At 36.1% G+C, this 20,911-nt stretch overlaps 1 protein-coding gene across 6 annotated transcripts in view; it reads right to left on the reverse strand.

The window, feature by feature from the left end:
* Window positions 1–7,191: 7,191 nt before the first annotated feature.
* Window positions 7,192–20,911, reverse strand: part of LOC18421804 (hypothetical protein) — a 36,768-nt gene continuing 23,048 nt past the window's right edge. For all 6 annotated transcript variants that reach the window (XM_088853642.1, XM_088853640.1, XM_020662457.2 and 3 more), the window contains 2 exons: window positions 7,828–7,885; window positions 7,192–7,731 (listed from right to left, as the gene is read on the reverse strand). In XM_088853642.1, the coding sequence (XP_088709768.1) occupies window positions 7,861–7,885 (25 nt within the window). In that variant the 3' untranslated portion in view covers window positions 7,192–7,731; window positions 7,828–7,860. The remainder of the gene's footprint in view (window positions 7,732–7,827; window positions 7,886–20,911) is intronic.

Genomic DNA, 20,911 nt, shown 5'->3' on the forward strand with positions numbered 1-20,911 from the left:
ACTGGGACTGCAACCTCTTGCCCATTGGCTAAACTTTGGTGACCCACTAATAATCCCCTGCATAAACTTTGGGTCATGGGCAACGCTGAGTCGGTTTGAAAAAACATCTGTGGTTCATAGTTCGCAGTTGGACATGGAGTGCTACAGTAGATATTTATTTATAGACCATATGAATCATTTTCCTCTCAAAGTATTTAATTTTATTTATTTTAATAACATATGATTTTTAGAAATTATTATTTGAATTTTTTTAAATCTCTGGATATTTTATTTATCAAATTTGGATTTATAAAAACAGAGATATTGATTTTATAATGATTTAAATATTCAAATAATGATTTTGTGTATTTTTAAAAATATAAAAAATAATATAATTACATGAGAGCCCCAATTTTGGGCCCACCATTGTAAATTGGGTGGGGCACATTGTGTGCCCCAATGGGTGGCACGCCCCACCTAGGGATAACTAGGACACTTTCTATTTTTTATAATCAAACTCTACAGCTTGAGAGATAAGTTTGTGTAGTTTTAAGAAAGCTTAAGCGCTAAGGAAATTTTGAATGATATTTTGGTATCTTTGAGAAAGCTTAGGCATAAAATAAGAAAAGATAATACTATCATATACTAGTTTCGTATTTAAATTAATTGATAGGAAAATAGTTTAGGGAGTGGAGGATAATGGTTCTAACACTGTTCATAGGATATTGATGGCCCATCTATGGAATGGAGAGCTCATATCTCTCACCCCACAAATCACAAAAGATCAATGGTGCATATTCAATCTCACATAAATGGCAAGCCAAGTAAAACTCTAAGAGATCCTAAATTTGTTCAAGCACTATAAAAAAGAGAGTACCCTACTTAAATCTCTGCACCATATCTCTTACACCTCATAACTTTCCAGCACTCTCTTAAAACCTCCCAAAAGAGCATGCCTACTCTAAGTTATATATCACTCTCTCGTAAGTTTTTCTCTCTTGAAAGGCCCAAGGGGGGGCACACCCTACTCTCTTTCATCTCATGGTATCTATCATCTTCTTTCATCTCACATTGGGGTTAAGTTCCATAGGGTTGTAGTAAAAAGATAAGTATCTCTCTCAACCTAAGGGTTTGAGATTTATGATTAAAGGATTTATATTTCATTGGTGAGGCTTGTCCAATACTTACTTTTCTGGTTGAGATTGAAGGCTGACCATTAGATCCCGCGCCATCAGAAGGTAGTGACTTGGGGTATAAGAAGTCGTTTGAGATAATCTCCGGCACCCACTTTTGTTTCTTGCATATTTATTTATTATGCCTTTTATTCCCAAGCATAGAGTGTGTCTTTTCTTTGTTATTGAAATAAAGTTTTTTTTAATGATTTCAAGTTCTTGAAATCCTATTGTATTCTTTTATTTTATTTTATTTAAGGTTATTATATTGTAGATACTGCTTGTGAGTGATCTAGGCCGTGAAAAAAAGAAAAAGAATTGAAAAAGAAAGAAAAAAAAACTATTATATACTCCGACTAGATCACATGAGTCCTTTCAAAATTTTCGTCCAGAAAGCATTTTGGGCATCTCAAATGTTTATGATGGCTCTAACATCAATTTCCAATACATACAATGAAATTTGAAGTTCAAAAAATGGTAGAGATCTTAGACCCATTAAGACTTATTTTGTGCGCGAAATAGACTCCCTGGATAATGTGTTATTATATATACTAGTTTTAGGGTTTAAAATCCTAATTTCTTTTTACAACCATAATTGTCAAGGCCGAAGTGATTGATTTAAAGGTTTTTCGATGCTAGAATTACAATTTTCACTTTACCTATTTTGATAGGAGTGCAACCCTATGAAAACCACCCACCCGCTTCTTATGGTCTTCATACCAAAAATACCCCTATTTTTTCTATATCCTATCCTATCCTATACAAACTATGTACTTTATATACTCTAAAAACCATTACCTCTATAAAAGATCTGCCTTAGCTAGCTTTATCCAAATCAAAGAAACCATGTTCTGGCAACTTTCAATATATTCTCATCACGGGAATTCATAGTCTACTCCCTCTCCGAGTTTCATACCAAGGATCATTGATAGGTACACCTTTTCTATGTCCATTGATTTGAATTCCAATTTTTATTATTCTTTGAATTTTCATTTTGATTCCTAAGTGTGTTGTGATCGTAAGGCCCCCTGCATGTGTGTTACTTTTTTTAGCCTTAAAAACAAGACGCACATATATCCTAAAAGTTCGAACTTTGACAGGTTAAAAAACCAGAGGAAAGTCTCAATGGAAGGATTCGAACACCCGACATTGTCATGAAATAGAGTGAGGGAGGTTTCCTCACAAGTTCTTTTACTACAAGAGGTCTACAACATATAATATATCGACCAAATTGCCAATTCCAAACACGAATATGTTCAGTCTATGGTGATTTTTTATCCAGATTGACAAATTTTGAAACATTTTACCCCTTGTTTTCCCGGTTTCCCCAAACATTGCTCTCTCATGTCATTTGTCAGTGTCCCATGCTCTAGTGCTTCATCAGTACTTCACCAACAAGGATAGGGAATGTATTCTCAAGTATGCAATTGTGGAGCAAATGAGAAGGTTGATATCTGGATCGTTTAGGTATCCGACGACGGCGTGCATGTAGAAGAAAGGCATGAAGTTGCCAAGTATTCAATGACAGTAAACAAAAAGACTGATAATTAGATCGTTTTGGTACTCCACGCATGAACTGGTTAAAAACTCACTGTTGAGCACCCAATGACAGTGCATGTCGGCACTCTCGACAACTCAAGCACTAAAGTGCTCAACATCCCACTGAAGAGCAAGTCCATACTGGAATCATCTAGGTACTCAATATTTGTATCAAGTAATGGAACCATGCCAGACCTCTTAAAGTGTCTAACAGTGGTATAGGTGATCAAACTTGTAGCCCAACTGCTCAATGCCATAAATGAACACATTGATCGCTTGAGCACCCAAAGGTTCAATCAGTGTTGGCAAACTCGACCAGTCCAACTCGGAACAGGCAGGGTATTTTAAAGAATATATATATATAATCTCAAAAAATAAGGGATTTGTTTGTAATGTGTTTTAAATGTTTTTTTTTTTTATCATTTTGGCAAAGATTGAAAAGTGTTTTTGCCAAGAATACTTATTTTTATATTTTTGAAAAATTTCAAAAATACCCCTGGACACAAATCAACTTTTGAAAAGGTGTGGTTTTAATAAAGTTGCAATCTTAAACAATCTATTTACTGTGCACCTTCAAATTTTATCATAACATATAATTTTGAGGTAAAATATTCTTAAGATTATCTCAAAATCTATTTTTATATCTAATTATGAAATTTTAAACTCCAAAAATGATTAAAATCAAGTAAATCTATTAATATATGAAAATCTTGAAAATTGACAGTCTAGATAATGTGTTATAAGATGCATCATTTCTGGGACTCAAAATCCTGTTTTTTTTTTATAGTCATTCATCTCGATATCGAGATGGTCAATTAGAGGGTTTTTCAATATTAAAATAACCTTTTCCGATGGATTTGTTTAGGTGCAACCGTAGTTCTACATTTTAAGGTCCAACCTTATATAAACTTTTCTCTTTTTTAAAATCCATTTTTTCAATATTTTTTTTCAATTTCATTTTTCAACTCATTTGGATGTGCTTGCCTTTAATCACGTTTTAAATATACTTTCTATATATTTTTGGATTTGTTATGTACTTTTTTATTTTTTAATTAACAGTTTTTGGATAGGCCAAGACCTGCCCAGTTAGGCCGGTTGAACTGGCTAGTTAACCGATTACTCGGATCCGGCCCTTGGCCGATTTCTGAGGCCGGATCAATTTTTCAAACACCGAGTTCAATAACGGCGTCTTTGAGTACAGTCAACGAGTCATTAGCTTCTAAACCAGAGAGCTTAATTGTGAGCATGGGATCATTCCTGATGACCCTCGTCGTCAGAGACCTCAATGCCAGGATCCATACAACAGGCAAATATGTGAAGTCCTTGAGTAGTAAACAGGTGGATAGCCACAAATTGATATTTATGGTTTCTAAGTGTTCAGTGTATGTTATACATTCGTATATTTACGTGTTTTGCATGTAAAAAGGTAAGAAGAGAAGCAAGATTAATGAACCCTTCAAAGAAAAAAGAAATCAATAAATATTTGCAATATTTTTATGGGATTGTCCATTTATCTTTTGTACATGGAGGTCACAATTGTTCTTGTCTTATGTATTTTAGAATGAGCGGTTGTACGAATACCATTAAATAGAAACAAAGTTCAAGTTTTCATTTGGCTAGCCGCTCAGGATAGAGTTCCGACTGTCGATAATTTGATCAAAAGGGAGAAAATTCTTCCAAATGTTTGTCTGTTGTGTAAGGAAGATGGGGAGATTGGTGTGAATCTTTTCTTACATTACCCGTTTACTTTACGAATTTGGTATTAGTTGTTTGAAATGGTTGGATTACAGATGGTGCTCTCTCAAAATGTGGCTGGGATTATCTCTTCTTTGAAAGCTCCTTTTTTGCCTAAGACAGGTCGAATTCTATGGAAAATTGCACTAGCAGCTATTCTCTGGGAGGTTTGGAAAGAACGGAATATGAGGACTTTTGAAGAGGAGGTTGTTCCCTTTGTCAAACTCATCTATATTATCAAATGTTCCATTTAGTCGTGGATGTCAGTGACAAAGGACAGAAAGGGGATTTCCAAAGTGGATGTGGAGGCTAATTTGCATAACCTTTTTCAACTGGGTTCTGGTAGTTTGAGAATTCGATGCATATGGAAGGCTCCGAGTCCAGGTACCTTGAAGTTTATATTTGATGGAAGTTCCTTTGGCAATCATCGGTTAGCTGGAATTGGGGGGGCACAATGTAACTTTTACCTATTCTGGCTTGATAGGTGAGGCCACAGCAAATTGTGCTGACTTGAGTGCTTTGCTTTGTGGGTTGAAGATTTTCACCTCTAAGAATTTGGGCAATAGCTGTATTTTCGAAGGGAACTCTCTGAATGTCATTAAGTGGTTCGATTTCTTTGGTTGCAAGTGATGGATATTGCAACATCTTTGTCGATCTCCTTTTGTCACGTTTAATGTGAGGCTAATTGTATTGCTGATTCTTTAGCTAAATGGGGAGCTTCTTTGCAGTCCCTTATTGTCTCTGACGATGTAATCTCTTTTGAATAGCTTTTAATAAAGCTAGTAATATTGGTCAAAAAAAAAAGAAACAAAGTTCCAAGAAAAAAATTTATCAAACTTTGTGACTCACCCTAATCTATCAATTTGACATCTAATGAGTGGGAATGATTCTGATCTACATGTACCAAAGATAAATGGTCTCTTTGTAGACAATCCTTATATTTATATATAGAATGTTTGGTCTATATATATATATATATATATATATATATATATAATGGGAATAGCCCACCCAACATCCCATATTGATTCTGGGCCGATCTAACAATCACCAATGTCTAGTAGTGTTTGAATTTTTTTTTTTTTTTTTTTTTTTACAAATTCAAATTATTTGAAATTTTAGACGTGTGTTCATCAAGAATAGATAAATCTTCGAAAAATATAAAAAAAATATTTTATACGAAATAAATTGACCAAAATACCCCCAAAAGTTTCGAAGGGTATTTTGATTTTTTTTTTTTTTACAAATACCTTTTTTTATATTTTTATTAAGTTCACCTCGATACGAAGAACACACAACTAAAATTTCAAGTGATTTCGATCCGTAGAAAAAAAAAAAAAAAAATTCAAACACTACCAGACATCCGTGATCGTCTGATCGACCCAAATTCAATCTGAACCGTTGGGCTCATATGTTCATATGAGCTTGTGGGCTAATCCCATATTTTCCTATAATATAACCTACTAACTTATATGAACATATGAGCACAACGGCCCAAATTGAATCTGAACCGATTTGACAATCACGGATGTCCGACGGTGCTTGAATTTTATTTTATTTTCTACAAATCCAAATCACTTGAAATTTTAGATGTTTATTTTTCTAATCAAGACGCACTTAATAAAAATATAAAAAATTTTATTTGTAAAAAATAAAATGACCAAAATACCCCCTAAAATTTTTCGAGGGTATTTTGATCAATTTATTTCATGTAAAATATTTTTTTGATATTTTTTAAAAGTTCACCTATTTTTTATAAACACATGTTTAAAATTTCAAGTAATTTAAATTTGTAAAAAACTAAATACACTTCAAACACTACCGAACATCGGTGATCGTCAGATCAACCCAAATTCAATATAAACCGTTGAGCTCATATGTTCATATGAGTTAGTGAGCTAATGCCTTTTATATATATATATATATATATATATATATATATATATAGGATTTCAACCTTATACTATGAAAGTAAGGTATACAACGAAACTCCGATGGATAAAATTGTTCCAACACTAGAAAACTATCCAATTGTAAGGTATACAACGAAACTCCAATGGGAAAAATTGTTCCAACACTAGAAAACTATCCAATTGATCTCTCGAACTTGAGATTTATGGAAATAAATAAAAAAACAAGATAGTCGTGAAAGTAGATAAATAAAAAGAGAGAGACCTCCAACAAATACCACCCATCTCTTTCTTCTCTCTGGAAGTACATGATCATCAAATGGTTACGACTAAAGTCACTTTGCATGTGTTGTTCAGACTTTCTTTGATAACAATATATTTCCAAAGTGACAACAAGAGCAAAAGGATAAAATCCTAACCGCAGAAATGAAAAAAACTTCATGGACTCCCAGACCTTAAAATTGTTATTATTTCTCTAGACAATTATTGCTTCGATGGGCATGGCTATGCATACAAAAAACAGCATCAGAGCCTTGATCTGAGTAAAATAACACTGTAATTCGTGTAGGAAATTATGGCACACTACTATAACATCTACCATCCTTTCCCAGCGATAGACAGCAAAGATTCATAATACCCTATTTGAATATCTGTCACTGAAATCACAGCTAATCTCTACCATTTGTCATCAGGAACTGCGGCAGATGTCACCATGGTGTACCATACAGCACCCACCTGCTATATATAGTGTTTTTTTTTCCTTAATTTCAAATCATAATCCACCAATGGATTGAAAGCAATTGTCAGCCTAGACAAAAACAACAGTTTAGGACTTTTAAAATTTTTGAGACAATGTATAATCACGTTAAGCACTTTTCACTAATTAGATACTTGAAAAGTCTGAGTACTTTGAAATCAGTGGCCAGATGCTACATCTGTAAGCTGTGGCTATGAGGCCTAAATACTTACAAGAAAACAATCATATGTTGTGTCTGACTTGTTGAGAGTTATGAAGCTTAGCCCAAAAAAGAAAGCAAAAAATAGAATGAAATGTCTAAATACTTTACAATAAGTGGACAGATGCTACATCCGTAAGCTGTGTAGCTATGAAGTCTAAATAATTTACAAGAAAACTACATTGTGACTGACCTGTTGCGGGATATGAAGTTTAGCCCAAAAAAACAAAAAAAAAAGACTGAATACTTTACAAAAATATGGATATGTGACGCATCAGACATGTATCAATCACCTTCGTCTTAATTTCATCGGGCTCCCCTTGGGCTTACTGGGTTTCTCATTCCTTGTTAGTTTTCTTTCAGAAGGGCGCTCACCCTGCTTGGACTTACTAGAGTTTTGGTTCCTTGTGTGCCTTCTTTTAGGAGGGGCTGACTTTGAACCTGACGAAAAACAAACATCATTCTTATAATCATAATCCATCAAAACAGCTTCCAAAAAAATAAATAGCAATTTGGGGGTTCGTTGGCAGAAAAAACCTCTAGTACATTGCTCATCATATTTGTCACCATCTAAAATAGAAGTGATGGAACCATCCTGCAACACGAGCTTAAAATCCATAATGATGCACAAGACAGAAGATAGCTTTCATGGTACCCAAGTTAGACACGACATTTAACATAACATGAAACATGGACCATAATTACATGCAAGATATATTTAAAAAATTACAAATTACACAAGAGCCATGTGCAAAAGCAGAAGCATACATGCCCACTTTACTTATATATTAGTGGGCCATCCGCATATCCAATCTGTACGAGTAATCTGTACATCTATTATACTTGATATAACGACTCACCCTCTCTCTCTCTCTCTCTCTCTCTCTCTCTCTCTAATCAATCTATCTACCTGCCTATCTAACCTAATCAAATATAATCTATCTAATCTACCAATCTATCATCTAATCTAATCTAATCTATCTATTTATCTATATCTGTGTGTGTGTGTATTCTTAATATGAATTCATCAATTTTTTTCAGAAAGGATAGTGGATAATGGAGGGATACATGTGAAATTAATCGAGCTTATCTAAGTCAGTATGGTGTCATACACTAAACCTTATGATGTTGTACATAGTCTACATGTGAAATTAATCGAGCTTATCTAAGTCAGTATGGTGTCATACACTAAACCTTATGATGTGGTACATAGTCTAGAAACTTTAAAAACAAGCTGGAAATCAAGGAAGCTTGATCCTATCCAATAAAGAGTCTTGCCCAAAGTGAGCCAAGACACAATTACAACTCTATGAATCAATTTTATAAGCTCTTCAAGACTCTGACAACCACTTAAACTAAACTCTCAAACAGTCACCTTCTGGGGCAAATTACAGGCCAATTAAACTAGCAGCAAATTACATGCCAATTAAACTAGCTCAAATTGAAGGCAATTAATTACAAACTATGCACTTTTCTCTTCACATAAACAAAAAACATAACACATCTGATCCCAGTATCCCACTGAGATTACAGTCACTTTAAACAATAAGAACAGAGATATTAGAGTGCCAAAAACTAATTAGGAAGCCAAGGTGTCGAACCCATATGCCCAGGCCACAATCGGGCCTTTGAAGGACTTAATTTTGTCCCTTAGTTAGTACAAGAGTGGTTAATTGACTCAAGGGGATTTCATCCAAAAAGGAAGCTTAAACACTTTCAAAAACACTTCATTAGGTCCTCATTCAACCACAAAATCAGTTCATGATTTAATTACGATTATCACTCCATAAACCTAAATCAAGACACATTCCCTTTTTGTCCTTGACTTCATATTTTAATTCCAAGTTCATCCATAATAATACTTGCAACATTGCCCTTATTATTAAGTAATACATAAGAGTAGAGATTTGTAAAGGACAACGGGTAAAAGAATAAAAGGGGAACCCACATGTGTCGAAAAAAATCTCTTTATGAAAACCAATCACAAACTTAGATCTATCTTCTCAATCCAATCAAATGATAACCAATGTCCCCTTTCACACATGTGAGTAGATTCAAAAATATGGAAATGAATTTCAAACTCAAATTCAATCTTAAATTCAAAACCAAATTCACTTGGCCGCACACATGCCAAGGTTGTCACATGTGAGAGCCTAATTGACATGTGACTAAATGGTACTATTAGTTATAACATAATACAACAATCATAACAAGTTTAAATAACAACTCAAAACAACATAACATAACAAGACAAAGGACCAAAACCCAAGGGGGTCCCCACACCTTGGGATCAATGCCCAAATGGGCAGTGATCAGCGTGTGGGTCCTTGGGGTGCCACATGGCCAGCCTATGGCCACTTGGATGCCATGTGGTACTTACAAGGTTGTCTTTATATGGTAATAGGTCCAAACAAGTAATAAAAAATCATTTTAGGCGATCAAAAAAATTCCCAAAAATTCTCCAAAAATCACAATAAATATTTTAAGTATCTATGAACATTTTTACATCATTTCTCTTTAAAATTAACTCAGACTAAGGGTAATCTAAGATCTCCGGGGTTTGATTCTAAGTAACGGAGTACTCCATTGGGCTAGTCCGGAATAATATTCCACCGGTGTCTCATGCTAACCCAATGGACCTATGTTCCATAGTCTATAGCAGGGACACATAATTGGTCACATCAAAATCGTTGAATCAAAGCTTCCCATCATCTGGTTCTCAATGGATTCTAGGTGCACCCTTGTGGGACATGTTCTTTACTCAATTTATAAGGATCCTCACAAAGCACATCTGCACTAGCTCTTCCAATATCGGATATATCATTTGGAAGAGTGACTTCCCATGCGACTTGACTGTAAGTGCACATGCCATGGAACGATCTCGTGTCAGGAAAGTGCACATGCCATGGAACGGTCTCGTGTCAGGATATAGGCTCATGTCCCATGAGTCATGACCATTCCATACAAGGCCAATACTCTTTTAAATACTCGAGTTCTATTATACTCAATTGGATTCTCCAAGCCTTGGCTAATCGCATTAACTTTGAGGCATTCTAATCAATACAGTTCTGACTCGAAGGTGACCCTCACACCTCCACGAGAGATCACTCTCTCAAAACACATACTCTCAATGCCTCAAATATTCGAAGTATATGAATCTGGGCTCTAGTGCGCCAAGCACCTAGATTCAGTCTCTCTCTCTCTAACTCCCATTGAGTGAAAGACTCTTGGCTTTAAGGCCTTGAAATGCCACATAGCCAACACCTTATGTGTTTCTATGGCACAGCAAAATGTGGTGGTTCAAAGGAAAAGTAGCAATAATCTTATGAGGTGGTTCAAAACAGATAACAAAGTTGTCAAAGACTTCTTGTCCAATAAAAAGCGAGAGGAAAACCCTTAACGCATAAGATGAATGAACCTTTTTTGAGTTCATTAAAGGTTCTAATAATATAGTAGCTGATTTTCGGAGAAGGGAGAATAGAAAGACAAAGACAAAATCCTAACCAAGGATCCGTCAACAGTCAGATGGACTGACAAAGACGAAATCCTAATCAAGGATCCGACAATAGTCAGAAACAAAATCTTAAACAAGGATCTGTCAACAAAGGAAAGCGGCCACTCATAAACAATGAGGGAAGCGAATGGTCTAGAGCGAATAACCAATTTGCTCAAACCCAAATTCCAAAAAATATTTCCTACAAAGAAGTTTTAGAATTGCAAAAGACCTTCACCAAAATTACCCTGTAGAAACTAAACAATGTGCTAGCTTTTTCAGAAAACCCGATATTCCAAACAATATTTATGAAGAACTAAATCAAGTATGGAAAAACCAAACCTAGGAAACAAAGCCCAATTTCGAAAACACATGAGTTCACTCTCAGACTTGATAATCAAACAGAGTCGAAATTTTGAAAAATTGAAAGAGAAAATATTTCAAATATTTCAATCCATTAAACAAATGGCCTAGAATGAAGACTTCTCTTTTGACAGGTAATCTAGTTTTCGAAAAAAATCAAAAGAACATATCTCTATGAAAAGGCTAAACAAGTCTTGCCTAGCGACATATTTTCAAAAATATCCCAAATGGTGGACAGATGTCATGTTTTAAAACTTCCAGAACCCCTGAAAAGTCAGTTTGGATACAGATATCTTGACCCACACCAAAACATGAAAGTTGTATTATACCTCGACTATAATCAAAACTACGATTATGGCGAGATTGTGGAATGAGGCCTAACTGGAAAAATCATATTTGAGCACCTTCAGTCCCTATCCCTCAAATCCCTTCCCAATTTTATCAAAAGCATGGTCTACAAAGTATCCAAATCAGGGACTCACAATGACCACCTTACCTTTGACATAACCAGTACCACTGGATGGTTTGCCAAAGAGAAATTATGCCAGCCATACCAGATTTGGGAATCGAGAAAAATAGAGCAAATGAATTTTTACATCTTTGACAAAAACCTCATTACTGTAAAGGAGATAAAAAATCTAGATGTTGCTGAATATGCCGTCAAAAGTATGACAGCATTCACTAAAAAATTGAATGCTATTAAAGAATCAAGAATGGCCAAATTTATAAACGGCAGAAGACTGTTTGTTACAGACCTTCCGATAGCTTACACAGCCAAAGAAGAGCTAGATATAGATTTAGAAAAATATCTAAATCTGTATCTTACAACAATACTAATGGATCTCCCCTCTGATCTAACCAATCAAGCTGAAGAGAGACTCGAGATCTTTAGAGATACATTGCTGAATAATTGGGAAAACCAATCATTTACAAGCAGTGACAATCTGAGCAGTATTGGAAAAACCCATATTGTCAAATGATAGAACATTAAAATAATATTTTATGGGATGGCACGACTGTAAAATTATCCAGCACACATGTCCTGATGATGCAAGGATGACGCAAAACATGACGTCATCAATTACGCAAGCTACAATGCAAGTGCGCTGACATCATCAATGCCACCTCATCTAACACCTCACCGGCCACAATTAATGCTGCCTGGATGACTCATCAGTCACTTTAATGAAGCCCAGAACACCTCACCAGTTGACTCATCAGTCGCATTAATGAAGACCTGACAACTCAACCACTGCAATTAGTGCAACTTGGACACCTCATCTACTTTTTCTAGATACCTTAGCTCACTTTTGCTGGCCACGTCAGTACTTTTGTACCTTTCATATTAATAGTGCAACCAACCCATTTATTGTGGAATTCAAATAGAGTTTGTAAATGTTTGAAGTCTAAGAGTTCATGCCATTGCTACATCGGCAACGAAGGTCACATAGCACCAAATTGTCCCCAAAAAGGGGAAAATTCCAAAAAGATGTTCAAAATGCTTGATGAAAACAATTTTGAAATATTCTTCGGAGATGAAATCCTGAAGATGAAATTGAATTTGAAGTAGTCTTGGAATTTGACAGCGAGTCGGAAGAAGAAGACAAATATGTTTTCATGATGCATCCTGAAGAAAACTCGGAGAACAACTCTGAGATTTCTGAACAAGTTGCAAAACTCGGTGATGTAGTTCAAGAAGAATTCTTCATCGACGAAGAAAAATTGAGAAATTGAAATATCTCAAAAAGGAAGAAATCTACAAGATGTCCAAGTTTCAATTCTGGAATATTAGATATTTTGAGCGCTTCAGTAGAAACACCACTACAAGAGCAATGGTATATGTGTACATATGTACACATATCAGACATATGTGCACATATGTCTGATATGTGCATACATGTGTATACACATGTACGCATATGTACACATATATCTGATATGTACACATATGTACACACATATGTACACAGGTGTTTAGGGTTTAGGGTTTAGGGTTTAGGGTTTAGGGTGTAGGGTTTAGAGTTTAGGGTTTAGGGTTTAGGGTGTAGGGTTTAGGTTTATGTTATGTACAACATAAATGTTGTACACATGTTGTACATATGTATGTACAACATAAATGTTGTACATAGTACACGGTATGTATGTACAACATTTATGTATACAATTTATGTATGTTGTACATACATAAATGTTGTACACGATACATAAATGTTGTACACGGTATGTACAACATTTATGTTATGTATGTTGTACATAACATAAATGTTGTACACGGTATGTACATACCAACATTTATGTTATGTACAACATAAATTGTACACGGTATGTACACGGGATGTACATTGGTACATAAATTGGTATGTACACGGTATGTACATTGGTATATAAATTGGTATGTACACGGTACATAAATTGGTATGTACACGGTATGTACACGGGATGTACATTGGTACATAAATTGGTATGTACACGGGATGTACATTGGTACATAAATTGATATGTCCATAAATTTGTATGTACACGGGATGTACATTGGTACATAAATTGGTATGTACATACCAATGTACACGGTATGTACATATCGTGTACACGGGATGTACACGGTATGTTTTCCGTGTACAATTTATGTACAACATAAATTGGATGTACATCCCAATGTTGTACAGCCCTACACATTTGTATGTTGTACATCCCAATGTTGTACACATTACCAATGTACATTGTTGTACATTGGGATGTACCATCATGTGCAACATACCCTACACATGATGGTATGTTGTACATAATGAGGTGTCAGATGAGGTGTCAGATTATGTACATTGTACATACCAATGTTGTACAATGTACAACCAATGTACATTGGTATGTGCACATAATGTAGGGTTTCAATGTACATTGGTATGTGTACAATGTTGTACCAAACAACATTGGTATGTACATTGGGTTGTACACATTGTACATACCAATGTACTTAGACATTGTACATGGTACATCCCTTGGCACATTGTACATCATTATGATGGTACATTGGTATGTACCAAGGGATTTATTACATAATGTGTACAGCATTGTTTGGTACATACCAATGTAATGGTTTGCACATTGGTACACATGTACAATGCGCCAAGGATTTCATGTGCCAATGTGTTTTATGACACATGGTACACAAGTTTATGCCATTGTACGAAACACAGAATTTAGTGTACCACATTGGTTTGCAAACCATATAAGTTTTGCAAACCACATTGCAAAACTCTTGTCAATATTTGGTGTAGAATGTACATCCATTGGAAGTAGGATTTATGTCATATTGTATAGTAAGAAATCCATAAATGTCTTGTAAAAGAAATCATATAATTTCAAGAAATCCCTGCAACTATGGCACATTGGGTGTTGTCACTCATATGTAACAAAATTTATGATGTATTCCTGTAATCTTGGAATTTCTTACAAGATTTATGGATGTTGTAATCCATAAATTCCATATTGTAACAGGAATACTCAAACCATATGGATGTTACGGGATTTCTTACAAGAATAATTTCTTACACTTCAATGGTTCAAGAATAATGCACGCAGTTTCTTGTACATTGAGGCTTGTAGAAACTGTAGATTCCCATATGTCGTTGCATTACAAAATTTCTTGTACATCGCCATCCAACTTGAATGGTGATGTTACAAACCATTTTGACATCATCAAAATTCCATCAATGACGCTAAAACATTTTGAGGATTACCATAATCTTTTTTATTTAAAACACAGAGTTGGATTGCTAAACTTCTGGTAAGATTTCAATTATTTTAAAATCATTAAAGGTCAGAACAACATTTAATGATACCAGTTACACCAGAGTTGCAACAGACAAAGGAGACAAGCGTATTACAGCGTTGTACAAGAAATATGAAGATGATAAGGAAAGATAATTTGTGTAGACCAGGCACGCAAAAGAGAAGGATAAAGCAGAAGAACTGAGCAAGCAGCTTATATGAGAGAGCAAACAACCAAGACAAAAAACCTAAGGCTTGAACTCAGAGTGAAGCTCTGATTTTCGATGCTTCAAACAACTAAACGGAGCCCCTATTTATAGAGGGCGGACTTCAAACATTTACAAACTCTAGTTGAATTCCACAATAAGCGGTTGGTTGCACCATTAATGTGGAAGGTACAAAAGTACTGACGTGGATAGAAAAAGTTACCTGAGGTGTCCAAGAAAAGTAGATGAGGTGTCCAAGTTGCATTATTTGTAGTGGTTGAGTTGTCAGGGTTTCATTAATGCGACTGGTGAGGTGTTCTGGGCTTCATTAAAATGAGTGATGATTCATCCTAACAGTATTAATTGTGGTCGGTGAGGTGTCAGATGAGGTGGCATTGATGACGTCAAGGCCTACTTAGCAGCCTGTGTCATTGATGACATCATGTTTTGCATCATCCTTGCATCATCAGGACACGTGTGCTGGACAATTTTGTAGTCGTGCCGTCCCATAAAATATTATTTTAACATTCCATCATATTAACAATATTGCCTTTTCCGAATGACTGGTTTTCCCAATTATTCAGCAATGTATCTCTAAAGATCTCGAGTCTCCCTTCAGCTTGATTAGCTAGATCAAAGGAGAGATCCATGAGTACTGTTATAAGATACAGATTTAGATATTTTTCTAAATCTATATCTAACTCTTCTTTGGCTGTGTAAGCTAAAGAAAGGTCTGTTACAGTCTTCTGTCGTTTGTAAATTTGGCCATTCTTGATTCTTTAATAGCATACAATTTTTTGGTGAATGCTATTATACTTTTGACGTCATATTCAGCAATATCTAGATTTTTTATCTCCTCTACAGTAACGAGTTTTTCCTTAGAGAAGTAAAAATTCATTTGCTCTGTTTTTCTCAATTCTCAAATCTGGTATGGCTGGTAGAATTTTTCTTTGGCAAACCATCTAGGGGTACTGGTTATGTCAAAGGTAAGGTGGTAATTGTGAATCCATGATTTGGAAACTCTGTAGACCGTGCTTTTGATAAAATTGGGAAGGAACTTGAGGGATAGTGACTGGAGGTACTAAAATATGATTTTTCCTGTGAGGCCCCATTCCATAATCTCACCGTAATCATAGTTTTGATTGTAGTCGAGATACAAAACAACTTTCATATTCTGGTGCGGGTCAAGATATAAGTATTCAAACTGACTTTCCAAGAGTTATGGAATTTTCGAAAATTGACCTTTGTCCACCATTTGGGATATTTTTGAAAATATGTCACTAAGCAAGACCTGTTAAGCCTTTTCATAAAGACAGATTCTTTTGATCTTTTCGAAAACCGGATCACCTATTTGATGATCGAGAAGTTGTGAAATCTCAAGAAAAGAATTTATTTTGTCAAAAGAGAAGTCTTCATTCTAGTCCATTTGTTTAATGGATAGAAATATTTTCTCTTTCAATTTTTCGAAATTTCGACTCTGATTGTTTATCAAGTCTGAGAGTGAACTCATGTGTTTTCGAAATTGGGCTTTGTTTCCTAGGATATGGTTTATCCATACCTGGTCTAGTTCTTCATAAATATTGTTTGGAATATCGAGTTTTCTGAAAAAGCTAAAACCTTGTTTAGTTTCTACAAGGTAATTTTGGTGAAGGTCTTTTTGCAATTCTAAAACTTCTTTGTAGGAAATATTTTTTGGAATTTGGGTTTGAGCAAATTGGTTATTCACTCTAGACCATTCGCTTCCTTCATTGTTTATCAGAGGCCGCTTTCCTTTGTTGACAGATCCTTGTTTAGGATTTTGTTTCTGACTGTTGACAGGTCCTTGGTTAGGATTTCGTCTTTGTCTATCCATCAAACTGTTGATAGATCCTTGGTTAGGATTTCGTCTTTGTCTGTCTATCCTCCCTGCTCAGAAAATCAGCTAATATATTATTAGAACCTTTAATGAACTCAACAGTGAGGTGTACATCTGCAAAAGGTTCATCCATTTTATGCGTCGAGGGTGACAAGAATTCTTGGACAGCTTTGTTATCAATTTTGATAACAAAATTTTCTGGCAGGGTATATGTGAAAGTTTTTTCCTCCATGTATAACTGTAAGAAGCTCTTTTTCGTAGATCATGTAATTCCGTTCATTTGGTTTAAACTTACCGGAATTATATCCACAAACAAACTCTTTTCCTTCAATATCAGCCTTTAAGACGGCTCCCCAATTTTCATCTGAGTCGTTGGTCTCAAGGATTAGTTTATCTCCTTGTTTAGGAAAATAAATTGAAGGAATATTTTTCAATTCTTCTTTTATACATATGACACTGTTTGTGTCATTCGCATTCCAAGAGAATTCTTTATCCTTTTTCAATTTTTCCAAAAGAGGTCTCCTTTTTAGAGAGGTTTGGAATAAAATTTCTCCCATCATTAAGGATTCCCAAAAAGCTTTGAAGATGTTTTTTGTCTACAATCTCATTTAGAAAATTCCTAATTTTGGAAATGATATGCTCCTGAAGTCTTATACCTGTTTGGTCTAAGACGATGCCTAAAAATTCGATTGGGGTTTTCTCAATCTCCATTTTCTTGGGATTTAAAATAATTCCATGCTCAAGAAATTTTTTGGAAATGATTTTGGTGTTACTCTATGGTTCTAGAAAACACTAAAATGTCATCTATGTATACAGCACAAAAATCTTTAAATCTGAAAAAATACCAGCCATCCATCTCTAAAATATTTGTGGTGCATTGCAGTCTCCGAATGGCATTACTTTCCATTGGTAATGGCTGTATGGAACAGTGAAAACAGTTAATGGTCTGGATTCTTCTGTAAGCATGATTTGTCAGAATCCCAACTTGCAGTCAAATTTACTGAAATATTTTGCTCCCTTGGTTTGATGCATTAATACATCTTTTCTAGGTATAAAATAACCATTAAACTCAAATTTTAAACATATAGTATCATCAGAATGAGAAAGCATCCTCATGAAATAAGTACTGAAGCCCTAGATCCAACTGCATAACCCTAATTCGCCACATCTAAACAAGTCAGTATCCCATAGAATGGTTTGGATCCTCCGGTTCCCTTCCAACACTTCAATGAGCCTTTGCTAACAGCATATATGGTGTAGTTGAACCTGGTTCTTTGAAGAGGTCATATCATTAAAGAATAGGCAAGAGGCTATGAAGGAAGATCTGAACTCATGAGACCTCATGTTCTTTCTTTTGGAAGTGTTGAGTTTCTCATGAGAACTTATATGTTTACTGATGTAGAACAGAAAGAAAAGAGAGAGAAATAGCTCAAAATCAGGTAGAATATGAAGGATCTCAACTGTAATTCAATGACAATGGGCTGAAGCTAATGAAGCCTAGCTTCAATGGCTTTTCTAAAGGTCCAAAGGCACCCCAAAATGGGAACTAAGTTCCTGATTTCTGGAATTTTATCGCAAAATACATTGATTCCAGCAGGGTAAAGTCTCCCTCTTTTAATAGACTTGGCTTGGCTTTTAAGTCAAAGCCCTCTTAACTTTCCTAGAAACAATATGGTCTCTACCCCTTCCCAAGTCTGTAAAATACCTTTTCGAAGCCATGCACAATTAAATTTTTCTAGGAGTACTAATGGATATTATCCCCATGCACAATATCACTTCCCAAGAGAAAATTTAAATTCAAATTCTAATCTTTCCCTCCTAATTTTTCCCATACTCAAATTTAAATAGGAGCCCCTGGATTTTATGTAAATTCCAAAAAAAGTCCACCATAGAAAAAAGTACCCAAAAAAACTATAGAGAAAATGAAACTTATAAAATGTCAACAGAACTTTCTTTTATTTTCTTCATCAATCTTCCCAGGTCAAAAAGAACTCATCCTCGAGTTCAAACCGGCAACTATAAAATGTCAACAAAACTTTCTTTTATTTTCTTCATCAATCTCCCCAGGTTAAAAATAACTCATCCTCGAGTTCGAACAGACAAAGAACTCCTCAAGGGCTTTTGGATCAATCTTCATCAATTCTTCTTTAGAAATACACGAATTCTTCACATCAGGCTGGTCCTTCCACTGTACCAAATATAGATCGTAGTCCCCTCCACGGGTAGAGATGAGACGGTTGTCCAAGATCTTTCAACCTTGTCCCCCTTTCGCTTAGGCAGATGCGCTTCCACCTAGCATCACCTTCCATCTCAGCCTCCCTATGATACTCATATAGGTTGGAGATGTTGAAATAGGAGAAATTTCATATCCTTCGGGAAGCTCGACCTCATGGGCATTCTTTCCATCTTTTAAAGTACTTGACAAGGCTTAATCTTCTTGTATTTTAAACTTATGGTAAGTGCCTCTTAGGAAGCACTCATGCCTAAAGCACACCATTACCACGTCTCATACTTCAAAGGCTTTTTCACATCGGTGCAAGTCGACATCGGCTTTGTACATGTCGTAGCGCTTTTGTACTCTTTCCCAAACTTCTTAATGGAGGTCTTGGATGCGCTCAGCCAAAGCTTCTGCATCATTGCTAGCTCGCACCCCTTTGGGTAAAGGGACTAGGTCAAGCACCTTGCATTGTGGACAACCATACACCACCTCAAATGGAGTGTTCCCAATGGACTGATCAAGAGAACTGTTGGCCCTCTATTCTTAGCCGAAGGGAGCCCTCGTCACTCATTTCTGGTGATTATGGATTGGCTTAACCACACCGGTCAAGGGCTATTTTCATCGTTTTTCTTACGGTGCCTAACCTACACCGCACCCGCTAACCAAAACTTACTATCACGAGTGCCAAGCGCTTGCTACCAAAACAAAAGGGACTTTTTCTCTAAAGCCACTCGCCGCCGGTGCCCTTCCCAAGAACAAGTTTCTTTTGTTAGCTTCGCTTTCAACAACAGCAAGGAGTTTTCTACGAGTCGAGTAAGCGCATCACTTAACTAACAGTGCGAGCGAAAAAAGCGAGCCTGGAAAGAAACGCAAGCTTAGAGCGGAAAGAGCGAGCCACAAAAGCAATCTCAGGCAGGAACAGGTAAAACTCGATCCAATTGAGAAGGCTTGTCCCCATCAAGGCTTCTCAATATATCTCTAAGGCTTTGGTTGACTACCTCAATTTGGCCATCATTTTAAGGGTGATAAGCACAGCTATAGTGCAGTTTAGCACCTAACTTTTTCCACAAGGATTTCCAAAAAATGGCTCACAAATCTCATGCCTCAATCGGAGGTGATGGTCTTTGGCACACATGAAGACAGACTACCTCCTTAAAGAAAAGATCAGCTGCTTGAGACGCATCTAAAGTGTTTCGGCAAGGAATGAAGTGAGCCATTTTAGAGAACCTATCTACCACCACGAAGATAGAGTCACAACCTTTCGAGGTGGGGGGAAGCCCCACCACAAAGTCCATACTCAAATCCATCCATGGTCGGTCAAGGATGGGTAAGGGAGTGTAAAGGTGTTTTGAGACCGATCCTTCGCTAAATGGCATACTCGACAGCACTCTACGAACAGGCCGACATCTCCCTTTCGATTGGGCCAAAAGTACTTCTTCCACAAGGATTGTGGTGTTATCTCACCCAAAGTGTCTGCTGAGGTCGTCACCATGAATCTCACCCATGATTTGGGTGCGAAGTGATCCCTTAGGAATGCAAAGCTGACTCCCTTTGAAGAGAAAGCCTTCCTGCAAAATAAAAACGTGGCATGTTTCCCTTTCTCCTCGTGCAAGTTGCTCAAGGATCTTAGAGAAGTATCGGTCAGTAGTATAAGCCTGAGGTAGCGACTCAAAACCCACCACTGAGGTGGCAAACGTACCAAGGAGTTGACACCTCCA

This window comes from Amborella trichopoda, chromosome 12, assembly GCF_054954075.1.
Source record: "Amborella trichopoda isolate Santa Cruz 75 chromosome 12, AtrichopodaSantaCruz75HAP2 v2.0, whole genome shotgun sequence".
NCBI classification, from domain to species: Eukaryota; Viridiplantae; Streptophyta; class Magnoliopsida; order Amborellales; family Amborellaceae; genus Amborella; species Amborella trichopoda.